The sequence below is a fragment of the Onychomys torridus genome, chromosome 1, assembly GCF_903995425.1.
Source record: "Onychomys torridus chromosome 1, mOncTor1.1, whole genome shotgun sequence".
In the NCBI taxonomy this organism is placed as follows: Eukaryota; Metazoa; Chordata; class Mammalia; order Rodentia; family Cricetidae; genus Onychomys; species Onychomys torridus.
Window position 1 is genome coordinate 45,110,863 of NC_050443.1, and position 15,649 is coordinate 45,126,511.

Genomic DNA, 15,649 nt, shown 5'->3' on the forward strand with positions numbered 1-15,649 from the left:
CCGAGGCCCCTTCTTCTCTGATGACTCCAGCTTGTGTCAAGTTGACACACAAAACTGGCCAGCACATGGAGTGACTCTGACCTGGAGAGGCCTCAGGAAACAGGACGCAGGAGGCTGAGCCCCATGGCCTCCTGCCCCATCTCACCTTAGATGTATATGCTGCAGTTTCTTCCCTAACAGGCCCAACTCTCCCAACTGTGCTTCAGGCATCCGACACAGGCTTGAAACATGGCATACCCTGCCCATCTGCCACACCCTGTTCATCCGCCACATTGCCACCTACCCCTTTGCCAGCTCAGGAAACAATATCTGACTTCTTGTGTTATCTCAGAATTGCTTTGGGGACACACTGCCAAGTAATGAGCTCCAGAGGAGACTGGAGAAGGTGAGGCAAGCCCCTGTGGCTCGGTCCGATTCCAGCCCAGGTAATTACATCCCTGCCTCCCATGTCGCCGCTGCCACTTCAATCAGCTAGCTGATCGTCCTCATCTCTGCTCTGCAAACTGTAATGGAGTTAGGGCAGGCGTCTCCAGCTGTGGCACCAACAGGAAGGGTGTGAGACGCTCCCTGTTGTGGTGGTGGGGAAGTGGGGTGCTGGGGGAGCTGGAAATCAGGCTAACGCCACGCCACAGAGGAGAGCAGCCTCCATGCTGCCTTCCATCCACTGATAAGCTTTGGAGCAACTGCACACATGCTATTCTCCCTCCTAAGCCCTCCGGGACTGCTGGGGAGGGAACCGAGGGAGAGAGAATTCATGCCACCATCACATCTACATACACCTTTCCCCCTACCGGACTCACCATGTGCCCATAAGCAGTTCTGAAAATGTCTGCCAAGAATCATCCACTAAATAACAAAAAGAAACTGCCTAAAGGGCTGTGTTGTTCCAGAACTCTCTCCCCAATATCTAACCCCATACACACACACACACACACACACACACAGAGAGAGAGAGAGAGAGAGAGAGAGAGAGAGAGAGAGAGAGAGAGAGAGAGAGAAAACGAACTTAGAAACATGCTGCCTGAGAAAGAAAGCTTTGGCAATAAAGAAACAGAAATAAAACAAGAGAAATAGAATCCACAAAGGGTCAAGGTCAAGAGGAAATTGGATTTGCTTCATATTCTGCAAGGTATCACTCACTTCCCTCTGGCTCCCGTATTCGAGCACCAGGAAATGTGGTTTGGAAAAGAGATGGCTCCTGGGAGCACATCTATCACTTCTGAGTAGAGTGTTAGGGGTTTAATTTGAATCTGATGGCAGGGGCCACCTCACTGCACCAAGCTGTGGGGGAAATGGCCATTTGGTCCTGCAGCGCTACAGAGGCAGTAAAGGGGATGGACATGTGTGGTGCAGACTCTAAACTGAGATTTGAGTTCAGCCACGAAGGTTCACAAACAGGGATCCTGGCAGGATGAAGAGCGTGAGGGCTGTGAGAGACAAGCTTTGTACGTAACTTGCCCTGGGACACCCCAAGCCATGTGAGAAATGTTCGTCATAGTCTTGGGCATATGAACACTTGGTCCCCAGTTGGTGGCACTGTTTGGGGAAGTTTAAGAGGTGTGGCTTTGCTGGAGGAAGTATGTCACTGAGAGTAGACTTTGGAGAGTAAACACCATGCTACTTCTGGCTCTTTCTGTTGCTCTATCTCTGTCTCTGTTTCTATCTCTGTCTGTCTTTCTCCCCCACCTCCTTCTCTGATTTCTGTTTGCAGTTCAACATGTGAGCTCTCTGCTTGCTACCATGCCTGCCCATCTCCTTTCTCATAACTTCTAGCATCATAGTAGACTTCCCTTCCTAGCTGTACTGCTACCCAGTCAAGTACTTCCTAGACACTGAATTTATCAAAAGCACTTCCACAGTTAGACATGTAAGGTCAGAAAACCTGGAGCACTACAGCAGACTTTGCCCCACCCCCTCACCCCTGCATGCTGCACGCTCCACCTGGACCACCTTCCTTGTTTCCCACATGCCACAGCCCTACCCAGATGCCAGGTACGATTCTCTCCCTAAAGTCCCAGGGAGGGTGAGCTGTCCCGTGCTGTCATCACATGGGTTGTATGAGACAGTAGACTCATGGTTTTAAATCCCATGACTATGAAGCCCAGCTACTAGTGGTCCTTGGAATGTAAGTTCGTGTCTAGGTAGGAACGTCTAGTGAGGAATTCTCAGTAGCTTTGCTGCTGTGGCTAGTGATTCACCTCTGTTATCTTGCTGTGGAGCACAGCCTGGAGCTGTGGGAGAGAATGGCATCCATACCTCAGCCAGAAGGGAGTATGTGCTGATCAAGGAAGGGAAGAAGTCTGAATGAGCATCCTCAGTTAAAGGACTAAAAATACCCTCTCAGGGGCACACTTGGCATCTCAGTTATTCTGGAGACTGGAGATGAAAGCTCCATTGAGGCTAAGAGTTCATGGCCAGCATGAACAACATAGACCAACGGTGTGTCAGGAAAAAAAAATATCTTCCCACCAGCTGCCATTTCTTACTCCCTTACTGCCTGTGTGTCAACTCTTCACTCACGTCCTGTCTAGTTTGCTCTGCTCTAACCACTGCTGATAGGCAATTTCTTACATCCTTTGTTGTGCAGGGGCAAGCAATTAACCACCCCCACACCCAGGGAAAATGCTCACGCTGTGAAGGGGGCAGCTCCTTGACGTCTGGTCAAGGGAGATGGACCACCTTGGAGGAGGGGGCAGGTGGCGGGCGCAGCCTTCCCTCTGTGGATGGTAATAGGTTTCACTCACTTCCGGACTCCCAGAGATGTCTGTGGAATTGAAAAGTGCCCTGACACCTGAGCATCAATGAAAATTGGCCTGGGAACTGCAGGTCCTTAATCACCAGATGTGTCTGTGCTATACAGGTGGCCTGGAGAGGGGCCACAGGACATGTGACACATGTACCTGACCTGCTCCATAGCAGATTGAGTTTGTGCCAGTCCCTGTGGGTGGCAGGTTTCTGAGCTAACATAAACTAACATGACACAGCTTTGACCTTTGGCCCTCCTTACCCAAGTTCTCTGAGAAAAATCACGGAAGGGAGAATTTTCCAGCGCCTTGGAAGAACAGTGTCATATTGATCTCAGAACCATACATTAGCCTGAAATACATTGTGCTCTTCGGGGAAAGAGAAAATTGGTGATGAAATATGAATCAATACCCGTCTAGTGTGCAATGTGGGGGTGGGGGTACTAAATGTCACACTCAAAGTCTGCAGCTACTGCCCACATCTGCACTCAGGGGCCTTGCAAGGCCAGCATGAAGCTTCTGGAAAGAGGGTCTTGTTGGGAAGCAAACACTCTGACAGGGCAATGTCCCAGCCCTGACACTGTCCACAGGGAAGGGCCCATGGAATCGTGATCCATCCACCTAGCCCTCGCTTATGAAAATGAGTACCACCTCACAAAGGGAAGGCAAGAAGTAATTCCCCAGGTGGAAACTGGAATTTTAGCAGGCTTGCTGAAGAGTGGGAAATGGCAGAGCCTCCCACCCAAGGCACCAATGAAATGACATACTACTGCAGACATGGCTTCTGGGTCCCTGCTTCCTGGGATGGAGCTGCCCACTTGCATTCCCCCATCACCTCTAGACTTCCTGGTGTCTTCCATACATGGAGGACCTTGCTCTGGTCCTAATGCACTCTCCTCTTGGTCTTGCCATGTGGGTTTAGTGATATTTCCTCCCACCCTTCTAGGCCCTGGTACCACATTTGCCTATAAAATCCATCATGTTACCATCTCTTCATTTCAAACCTTGCCACAGTGATCTGTTCCAGTTCTCAAAGTGAGCCCCAGGAACCACAGGCATGGGGAGCTTTTAGGAATGCAAACTCCTCACGTACCCTCCCTTCTTCCCCAACCAACCACTGACTTGGAACTCCTGGGAGTGGACCCAACACTGGGATTTGATTGACAAGGTTCTGTGGGACTTGGATACCCACTGGGATCTACAATCCATTGAAACCACATTAGTATCAAGCTCATAGGATGAAAGGGAATGGTGCTATCCAATGTAAGCCTGAGAACATGGTAAATACTGAATTCAGGAGACATCTCTGGGCATATTTTGGTAGCCATTTTTATCCTGGCCATTATTGTTGTTGTCTTTGTTGAGTGTGAAATATCTAATCAGGCACACTTCCTCACATCACTAAATCTGAGCCCCCAGATCCTCCCTGGATACCCTAGTACAAGTTAGGAACCTTTGAGAGCTAAGGCTGGTCACCACAATAATTATCTTCACTATTTCTTTTTATCATAAACAGAAAGATAAACTGCTGTGGGATGTTCTGTATGTCAAATGTGTTGCTCTGATTGGGTAAAATAAAGGGCTGATTGGCCAGTAGCCAGGCAGGAAGGATAGGGTAGGCAGGACAAGGAGGAGGAGAATTTTGGGAAATGGAAGGCCGGGAGAGACACTGCCAGCTGCCACCATGACAAGCAACATGTAAAGACACCAGTAAGCCACAAGCCATGTAGCAAAGTATAGATTAATAGAAATGGGTTGATTTAAGATAGAAGAAGTAGATAACAAGAAGCCTACCACAACCATACAGTTTGTAAACAATGTAAGTTTCTGTGTGTTTAGTTGGTTGGTTCTGAGGTCTATGGGCCTGGCGGATGAGAGAGATTTGTCCTGACTGTGTGCCAGGCAGGAAAACTCTAGCTACAATAAACCTCGTTGCTAGGTTGGAGGTTCCTGCTCAGCTTGGAAAGTCTAAATAAATGGCTGTCCAAGCTGAGAGATTATGGGATCTCACCTTAACCTAGTCTCTAATCACCCTTTCCTCTCAGGCAGTTCCTACACTGTAACTTTTACCGTGTACTCAAAAGAGGCCAAGACCCTGGGTCTGGAGGTGCCACCTGCAGCCACTGAGCCACTCAGGGCATTTCAGAATTGGAGTGGGCACAAAGGCATTACTCAAGGACTCCCTGGTTATATTGGGGCAGGTAGGATTCACCAGGCTGGCCCAATACTGAGGGAGAATCCCTGGGCTAAATGTTTCTTTTCCCTTTGATGCCAACAGCCTGAACAGCACTGTCCATGTTTCCCATGGATCACAGCGTGCATGTGCCCTGATGCCTTTCTTTGTCGCCTGACTCAGCCTACAGAAAGTGACCCACCCTTATGGCTGTGCTTATCTTTGAGGCTTATGAGGCTGAGCCGGTATAGTGGCCCAGCAGTACTCCATAAACAGCTTCTTCCTTCTTCATGGGATCCATATCCTTTCAGCGGCTGAGGTAAACACCAGTAATGCTGACTCTTCTCCACCCCTTTGGATCATTGTGATGTCCAAGGTGCAGGATCAGAGCTTGAGGTGATGTCAAAAAGTCTAAGCCTTGCACCAGGGCTGTCATCCAGGGGTCAGAGAGCAGGGACTAAGGGAGCAGAGTGTGGACTTACCTGGCATGTCCTGTAGATCCTCCATGTTGTGGTATTATCCAGCTCTGTGACTTGTGCTTGGGGCCAGCTTTTAGCACCTGCCACTTGTGCTACCTGACTTCTGTGTCCCCACCTCTGGCTCATTCCCTATGGATTCCACTTAAGACCTCCCTGGTCCCATGACCTCACCTCTCTGCCTGATTAGAGATTTCACACTCAACAAAGACAACAACAATAATGACCAAGATTAAAAATGCTACCAAAATATGCCCAGAAACGTCTCCTGAATTCAGTATTTACCATGTTTCCAGGCTTACATTGGAGAGCACCATTCCCTTTCATCCTATGAGCTTGATATTAATGTGCCCCCCCCCCCATCATTTTTCAGAAGAAGGAACCAAGGCTTTACAGACATACTCAAAATGCCTGTTAATAGTTGGGAACCATGGAGCAATAGGCGCCCCTGGCACACACAGCTTAGAGAAGGTCCCAAGCAGCTAGCAACAGAGGCACATCCCTGGTCTGGGGTCGCCTGGCCTCTTACAGCTCTATCACATCATGTCTACAGCAATGGCTAAGACAGGTCTTGGTCCCTGAGTCCTTAGTCCACAAGCTCAGCACCCCCTGCTCGGGTCACAGGTTAGAAGCTGTGCCAGTTCCTTCTATTCTCTCCAGACACATTGGGCAGCATGGAACACAGACACATCTGAGTTAGGCTGTGTCTGGCTTCAGGAATGAGGTTGAGTATCCAAAGGGCAAGTTCACAAATTGATGTGCCCAGGCTGTGTCTGGAATCAGCATCCTGCAGTTTCTGTAAGGCTCTCACATTGCCCAGGACATGCAGAGGCTTCATCACAGGGCAGTTGCTGGGGTCTGTGACACAGTCAACACTTGTCTGGGAGCTTTCTGAGGACAGGCCAGGAAGTGGGATGTGCATAAGAGCTGGTCTTGTCAGGGCCCAAGTCTCACCTGGCTGGCGGGAGTCTGACCCACCACAGCCTCATATGGTGGGGGCAGCTCGGCAGGGTACAGCATGCCAGGGCTGTTGATGGCAACGTCATACAGCGTGCTGAAGGGAGAGGAAGCGAAGTCCAGGTGGAGGCCCCTAGAAAACAGAACATGGTCATCCCCTGAGGACCAGGCCAGTGTCTGACATTCTTTCTGAGTGTTGACTGTCTAACACTCATCCCGTTGAAAAATAAAAGCCCAAGTCACTGAGCAGGTTTAAATTTTGTCTTTCTTCCGAAAGATGCTCATATTTCATTGAACACTTAAGCTCTGTCTATTATAATTCAGTCAATGGCAAAGCTGATGAAATTTCTAATTAATGTTCCATGCTCGGTGATGACTATCACTCAGGGGCAACTTTGCACATGTGAATGTACCACAGAGCCTGGCGTAAACCGCAGGCTGCCGATTCCAGCCCCAGCCTATGGTGCCATTTAGGTAACACTGCAAAGACCTCAACAGAAATCTGCTATTCGAGTAAGGCCTTGGGGTGCTTTCCTATAATTCTAGTACTTGGTACACCGAGACAGGAGCATTATAAGTATGAGGCCATTTGGGGCTACGTGGAGAGTTCAAAGCCACCCTGGGCTGTACAGTGAGGCCCTGTTAACAACACAAAAGTAAAAAGGGAACACAATTGACTCCTCACGGCCACCCAAACCCCAAAGAACAAAAATAAAAAGAAAGAACTGCATTTCTAGGTCTCATCTCCTTTCTTCACTTCCCTGTGGGGCGCATGCTGCTGCCCTGGCTTTTCCTCTGTTCCACTCTGTTCTCCACCCCCCACCCTCCCACCCCCCACCCCCGACATCACAACTTCCTCCTCCCAAAGATGCTTTCTGGTTGCGGCTTCTATGCACCACAGGACATAGGACACGGAGAGGAACACTGACCTGTGGGCCTCCGCTGTGGGTGTACAGGTGTATTCCGGAGGGTAGTAGGGTGGAGGCGGGAGGGGGGCAATGAACTCGTCGAAGTCCAGGGTCTGGTGGAGAATGGTGCCGTGCGGAGTCAGGCAGGCGGCACTGGCTGAGTGGGACCTGTGTGGGAAGAACTGGAAAGCACAGAGAAGCAGCGTTATCCCAGACCGTGTGTGGCTGGCAGCTAACGGAGCTAATTGCAAACACATTACTTAGCACCGTAAAACGCCTAGTTTAACCTGCCAAGCCATGACTGCTAAACACACACCTTAACAAAGGGGAGCCCTGAGAGGCCTTCCCTCTGCTCTGCTTCCTCTGCTAGGCAGGATGCCTTTGATTTTTTTTTTTTTTTTTTTTCTTGTGTGTGTGTGAGGTAAAGCTGCTGCCTGGGAAGTCTTTAATACAGATGCTTCCTGAGAACCTTCACTCCTGTGACCCTAATGCCTAAACACTGCAGTCAAAAGGACACTTGCCATTCATGCTTCCAAACAGCACTTTAGGAGAAAAGGCTAGACTTTGAGCATGCTCACTCAGCAAGTTCCTGTTACAAAGTATACTTGGGACATGCCCTATACGTAAGTCCCTTCTCAGAGTCCTTCAAAGTACTTCAGGCCTGCATTGGGAGCCCAGCATGTCGCACACACTTCCTTATAGTTCAATATGGGTCCTTTGTATCTAGGGATCCACATACTTCATAGGACATGGCTCCAAAGATGAAGAAAGCCCATGAGCTCCGGAATATTTTTTTGGGGGGGGCAACTGTGAACACTGGATGCCACTTAAAAATATCAAGGGAAACATTTTCATAAAACAGATGCTCTCTGCCTGGATTTCTGCTTCTAAAGTATTAACCAATTACTTGTCTCTCTCTCTAGCCTCGGGCACTCCTGCCAGAGGTGACCTGTTCCACGGAAATGCCTGAGTCATTGCTTCATCTATAGGTGTAAAATGACCCATACTGCATGGTCTCCAAGCTTTCACAGAGCCCGTCAGTGAAGTAAGAGGAAAGAGACAGACACTAAGACTCCTGTGTACACAGTGAAACACAACAGCGTTATTAGCCAACACAGTCCTCCAATCAGCATGGGGGTCTACAAGGCACTCATGAAGCAGAAGAGACCTAAATGAGCCTTGAAAGGCTGGATGGACAGCAGAGGCTGGGGCTTCAGGAGAGCCTCCAGGCTCTAAAACGGGTGACCAGTGAACGATGTGTTTCCGAAGCGGAAAACAATAGGGATCTGGTCAATCCTTAATTCTGGGGATAGGCAAGGGCCAGTGAGGATGTTGGAGCTGGGTGGCAGGGAGCACCCAGGGGTGGCAGGGATAGGGTGGGCTCATTCAGACAGGGGCGGGCCAGGCAGTTGGAGAATTTCTGCACTAGCAGGGGTGAGTCCAGGGTTCAGAATATGGTCAAATGCAGTGAAGTCAGTGTGCTCTGGGCTGTTGGTTACATCTGAACAAAGTGACCTATGGGATTAAAATGGCCACCACCAGACTACCCAACACACATTCCCTGCCCTTTCCAGCTAGTCTGCCTCATTGTTTTTTCTTTAATTGTCGGAAATTAGAGGGGAAGCAACAGCTGTGAGGAGGTTGGATGTGCGCTGTCATCCTCTGCCTCAGAAGCTGCTAATTCCTGTGCTTGCTGCTCAATAGCTAGGCAGTGAGGGGTGGGTGGATGTTCCTGGGGTCTAATAAGGAACTATTTTAAATTAGTCTCTATCAGAAATGAGAAGAATCCATAGAACACTCAAGCAAAATGCATGAAATACAAAAGTGCCCAACACCAGAGGCCTGACAAAAGTTAAGACAGTGCATCCACTCTGAGGATGACTTTGTCCTTCCTGGAGACCGTTGCTTTCCTTTATAAGTTGCATGATGTTCTAATCACAGCAACAAAAAAGTAATGAACACACTGTCAGGCTGCCTGTGTTTTACCCCCCCCCCCCTTATTCTTCCCTAAATAGGGCACAGCGCATGCTCAGCTGAATAGATGGGATGGATACCTCTCTGCTGTGGTGCCCTTGCTCTCCTGCCTCCCGCAGAAGCAGCCAACAGAGCAGTGAAGGAGCAAGCTGCCTGGCCTCCGCCCCTGGAATGCAGTCTCCATCTTGTGCAGGAGCTATTTTTAAACCAGCCCAGATGAGCTCATGCTGTCAGAAAATCTTTTACCATCAAGACCTCTGTACACTGAATCCCATCCAGTTTCCAGCTTCCCTCCAACCAGAGCCAACCACCCCCTGCTCCGAGCAAGGTCTGCTCAGTCACCTTCCACACTATACATGCATTGCTTCCTCTTCCTGGCAACTTAGCTCCTTCTTACCTGGCAACTTGCCAGGCCTCCTTCAAGACTAGGCAGAATGTCCATGACTGGAAGGCCTGTCTACCAGCCCACAGCCTTCCCACTCAGGCTCCATGTTCCGGGGCCTCACATCTACACCTCCATGGTTAGGTATAAAGCATAATTTTATATCTCCTGGAGAGGGTAGAAAATGGGCTGAGGCATCTCTTCTGTCCTGCATCGTTCTGCCTTCCCTGGGCTGTCTAAACTACATGGAAACACCAGCATACCTGTGTGTGGAGACTGGCTGAGCCGTTCACACATTCTCCCAGAGTTTACCACTCATACAATAGCAGTGTGCACCTGAGACCTTACATTCTGTCTGCTATGGGAAAGGGGACTTCTTCCATAAAGTAAGGGGGGCTGAGAGGTGCAGCTACTTGACCCTGGGTAGCTTCCCAAAGCCTACAACATGGAGCCCCTAAACTTTGGCTCAGCTCACACAGTCTACCTTCTGCAGTCTGGAAGAGACCATGAAGAGGTTAAGGGATCTCAGACTATCAGTCAGAAGTCTGGTCTCCTGACACTGAATGACCACTGAGGCCCACATGACTTTGCACTTTACTGACCTATTAGTCTCAGGTTCCTTTGCCCTGGTGCTACCAGGATTATATCATGAACTGCCATCCTGTGTCACAGATCTATGCAGAAGTGTCAGGAGGCTCAGATGAAGGCCTCTGTCCTAGTCACTAGATCTCTTGTCTCTGGGCCTGATCTTCTACAGGGAAACAGGATAAAGGGCAGGCTTGGGCAGCAAGAGTCTGGGTGCCTCGGGGTTGGATTTGCCTGAAGCCAGGCTCACTACCTTTCCTGGCCCTCCCCACTCCCAGGAACAGAGGCTATCCCTATCTTTCCCTCGGCATTCTGGCTCGTTGAGTGACTCTGAAACTCCTGGGGTGGGTCATGACCTTGGGTATCCTGCACATCTTCCAGCTCCATGCTCACAGTTATCAGGCCTGTGCAAAGAGCACACCCATCTGCACTTCCCAAGGGGGGGGGGGCTCTCCTTAGTGAAACCTGTGAGCAGAGGGTGAGAACATCGGGGCATTACTAGGAGAGGACAGTGGCCAGCAAAGCTGTGTAACAGCTGAGGATGCCTCTGAGGCTAAGGTGGCAGTGTGGGAAATGGTGAGGAAAGTAGGAAAATGAGATGCATTTGAAAACACACTAGAAATGACACCAGAGACACTTGGGAGGCAAAGCACCTTCTCCACTGAGCTGTGTCAATAAACGGAATTGTAGCATCATGCAGTTACTGTTTCTGCACACGTTAGAAGGGCTTGGCTTCTGCAGTCCTGACAATAGGAGGAACACTTGCCATCTCATGCATTCATGATGCTAGTGCCAACTGCAGCTAATTAGCCCCAATAGGGATGCATGCAAATTGCAAGGAAGATGTGGGTACTTAAAATTCTAAAGTCCCCCTTTAAAAAAAAAAAAAAAAGAATTCTAAAGTTCCAATAGTGCTGCTGAGCTCCTGGGTGAGGTCATGACCTCTCATCACCTGTATCCATGAGCCAACTACAGAGCTGCCTAGCGGCTCCTACAATCAACCGAGGAGGCCATGGAGCAAATGGGTGAATGTGTCAGTCCATGACACGATTTGGGACTGAATTTGCATCCGAAGAGTTAATGTGACAGTTATATATGAGCCACAGTAGAAACCATGGCTGGGATTTTATCTTCTGACACTCCAGAGTAAAGTGAGAATTGCAGTATGGCAGAATGATGCCCATGGATGGGTCACGGCTGCCTTTCCTGCATGGCTGCCTCTGGGGCAGTACAGGAAGATCTTCTCCTTTGATGTCAGGTAGGAGAGCCAAGACAGGACTGTGCTGGATAGGATTATGTCACTTTGACACAAGCTAAAGCCATCTGAGAGGAGGGCTCTTTAACTGAGAAAATGCCTCCAGAAGATCAGGCTGCAGGCAAGCCTGTGGGACATTTTCTTAATTAGTGATGGATGGGGGAGGGCCCAGCCCATGGTGGGTGGTGCCATTCCTGGGCTGGTGGTCCTAATTTCTACAAGAAAGCAGGCTGAGCAAGCCATGGGGAACCAGCCAGTAAGCAGCACCCCTCCATGGCCTCTGCATCAGCTCCTGCCTCCAGGTCCCTGCCCTGTCTGAGTTCCTGTTCTGGCTTTCTTCAAGGACAGACTACATTGCAGAAGTGTAGGCCAAACAAACACTTTCCTCCCCAGCTTTCTGGTCATGGTGTTTTGTCGAAGCAAAAGAAACCAGAACTGACAAGGGTCCGGAGTATGGTGCTGGGATCAGATTTTATCCCCTCAGCCCAGCACCCCCGTGTGGAGAGTTGTTCAGGAAGGTGTGTAAGGACGGCTGCAGGAGCTGGGCACATGCATCAGGAGTGCCCCACAGTTCTCTCTGAAAGCAGCCTTGAGCGTTGGTTATGAGGAATGGGCCAATGGGAGGCTGCACACATGCTCGTGGGGGCTGCTCCCCAGTAGCGACCTTGTCGTGAGTTAGTATTTCTTAGAGGAGCTGTGGCTGTGGTATGACACTTGCCAAACATGTACAAGATCGGAAGTGCAATCTCCAGTACCACACAGACACACAGACACAGATACACACACACACACACACACACACACACACACATACAGACACACATACACACACAGAGAAAGACAACAGCTAGATTACACACAGAGATACAGACACACATACATACACAGACACACACAGACACACCCACACAGAGACACACATATACAGTCACACAGACACAAACACTTCAATCATACTTCTCACTTTGAGACTCTCAAGTAAAAATAACAGAAGAATGACTGGCAAGTCACATGAGCCACAACTGAGCTCAACAAATGGGAGTCCAGCGAGAGCTAGGATGTCAACACAAGGAAGATAACACTGAGGTCCTGGTGAGTGGCATACGGCAGAACTGCCGCACACATTTAATACAATCCTGATGTGTTTACTTTTCAGACACTGACAAACTGATTCTGAAATTCACAGGGAACTAACTACAAGGGTACAGAATTTTCACAACCAGCATGAGAATAAATGAAGCTGGAGGATTCTCACACCCATTTTAGAAGTGACTATAACATGGTAACCACAGCTCTGTGGAATTGCCATCAAGGTTGACATAAAGACTGATGAGATGGAACTGGGAGCCCCCAGATAAACCCATGCATCTGTGGTCAACTGGCTACCACCAGTGACACTGAGCCAACTCAGTGGGTTAACATTTGCATTGTGCCAGGAGCCACACAAAACCGGCCCTCCCCTACAACGTGCATGACAACCAACGTGAGGTGTTCATAAATGTCATCTAAGACTGCAAAACTCTCAGAGGGAATAATTTCATTTCCTTGGGAGACAAGGCACCCAAAGCAAAAGTAGGAATGGGAAAAAGAGACACATTAGGCCTCACTGAAACTAAAGCTGTGGTTGAAAGATACCACCAAGTGCAAAGGTACTCAATGGAACAGGAGGAAACTTTTGCACCCCGTACATCTGAAGACAGACCTGGATCCAGAGCACACAAAGAACTCTATGACTCAGCAATAAGAGACAATTCCAATTTTAAACATGGGCAAAGTCAAGTCCGTTCCTCCACAGAAGATCTATAAGTGGCCATTAAACACACAGAAAGAGAACCAACATCATTAATCACTGGAAAAATGCAAATCTAAACGACAATGGAGTACCTCTTCACAGCCACTAGGCTGGGGGAAGGGGACTGGGAGGAAAGACAATTATTCATATGCATTTGTATAAGCACTTAGATATAATGGGGGAACGGAAGGGCTCACTGCAAAGCTGCGGCGTTTGTCTCTCCCATGGGCAGGTGAGGAAGGTCCTTAACTTTTCTTTATGTACTGCTATGTAATATAGCTTTGTCCAATTATTATATATTGTTCCTTTAATGAAATAACTGAATGAAATGAAGTAGGAAGTCTGAAGAGAGATTTCAAGGCATCTCCCTAAACATCCCGTTTCCATCTGACTGGGTGAGTCCACAACCCCACTGGGCCAGCCCACTTCTTCCAGGATGTAGCCACCATAGCCAGCCTGGGCCAGCCCACACTCCATTTGGCCACCCTGTTTCTAAGATACCCATTTCTATATACCACATGATCCAGCCTCTCAGCAGTCTGGCAGGATGGAAAGGCTCAAATGCTTCACGGCCTTCAGTGCGAAAAAAGGAAGACCAGTGGGAGGTGGCATGCCCACAGGTTCACAGGCACCATGGCTATAAACAGTTCTTCCTTCTGCCCCCGGCCCCCAAAGATGCAGGGGCATACACAGCTCAGTTTGACCAGGAGACCAGAACCTTGCCTGTGCCACAGCATGTGGCCATGTAAGGAGAAGACCTCACCAGCAGGAAACTCAATTATTACTATTTCTAAGCCTGGAGGTTTCTGATAACAGCTTCTTGTGGCTTGGATGGGTTTAGTCCTCCAGAGTCCTGTGTTGGAGGCTTGGTCCTCAGCATGGTGCTTCTGGGAGGTGGTATGGAACCTTTCACAGGTGAGGCCTCCTGGGAAGGGTGGGGATGGTGGGGGTGGAGTTAGGTGACTGGAGACAAGGCCTTCGGAAGGAAGTAATGTCATGCTTTCAGTTCAGAGAACTTGTTATGAAGAGTAAGCCTGGTCTCTTCTAAATATCTTTGTGATGCCAGCCACCATGCTGTGACACAGGTGACTACAAGCACCATGCTGTTTTGCCTTCTAAGCCATTACCTACACAACCTCTTTGTGGGAGTCTAGCCTAGGGTATTTCATGATAACAGAACACTAAGACATAGCCTTTGTAATTCCTGCAACAGTTTGCTTGCTCACAGCCCACCACAGTTAGTAAAATGCAGTAAAACAGTGCTGCATGTGTAGTCAGTGCTGTGTGATGTCATTACTGTGGTGTCGCTGCTCTGATGTCATTCTTATGATGTCACAGCTGGGATTCCAGTAAGTGGCTGATACTCCTACCATATTGAAAAATGAAGAGAAAGTTGGGGCACAGCAAAGTGGTAGAGCTGTTGTTTCCTAGCCTGCACAAGGCTCCATCCCCAGCACTGCAAACAAATAAAAATACCAAATAAAAATCAACAGAGATCCGCAGGTTGTCTGTGTGGGAAGCCACTTTCATAGGTGAGGAAACTACTGGACAAGTAGGTTCAGTGATGTGCTCCAAGGCACCACAGAGGCGGAAGCAGTGGGGATCAGACGCAGACATGCTTGACGCATGACCCCAGGCCTATTTCTGGTCTACATGGCCACCAAAAAGGACAAAGCGTACCTTGGCTGAATTCTAATTGCTTACACAGCTAGGAAATACCTTATTCTTGTTTAGTTGACAATTTTCAGTTTAGTGTTTAAAAGTACGGGGATATCATCTAACAGCCTTCACTTCTGTTAGTTTGGTTGAATTGGTGTGATATTTACAGATCAATAGCAAAATCTACTGAGATGGGTAGAAGCTTCTGGTATTTATATTTAACCTTTCCTTTATACAGCATGCTGGAGAAAATTACCAACATGAGGCCTCGATGAATGAGGCCAAAAGTTCATCTTGCTGAATAACTGCTTAATTAGACACCTCTCAGAACACCACAACCTCTCAGAAAGGTCAGCTCGCTATGACAGCTGCGTGGATGTATGCTGTGAGCACCAGGCTGCACGCCACATACAATTAGGACCAAAGGAGTTTGAACATATCGGGAACGATGCTCTCTGGCCTTATATCTTGATTAACGGATGCACTGCTAAGAGGTGGGTGAGGAGGAAGATTTAAAAGAAAAGCCCGCTATAGGGATAACTTGTCTTTCATGAAATGCATAAAACATTGGGTGGAGGGCACAGCGGCCTTGCGTGTCAGGCTGAAGGACACAGACAGCTTGAATGTGGACTGTCCCAGACCAAAATGGTGGTGTTGGGAGGTGGGGCTAGCGGGAAGTGCTTGGATAACAAGGGTCAAACCCTCCTGAATGAATTAACGCTATCTAGAGGGAATGAGTATTCA

At 48.8% G+C, this 15,649-nt stretch overlaps 1 protein-coding gene across 2 annotated transcripts in view; it reads right to left on the reverse strand.

The window, feature by feature from the left end:
• Fam189a1 (family with sequence similarity 189 member A1) overlaps nucleotides 1–15,649 on the reverse strand; it is a 423,307-nt gene that overhangs the window by 16,801 nt on the left and 390,857 nt on the right. For both annotated transcript variants that reach the window (XM_036184710.1, XM_036184721.1), the window contains exons 6-7: nucleotides 7,280–7,440; nucleotides 6,348–6,483 (exon numbers count right to left, since the gene is read on the reverse strand). In XM_036184710.1, coding sequence (XP_036040603.1) covers nucleotides 6,348–6,483; nucleotides 7,280–7,440 — 297 coding nt within the window. The remainder of the gene's footprint in view (nucleotides 1–6,347; nucleotides 6,484–7,279; nucleotides 7,441–15,649) is intronic.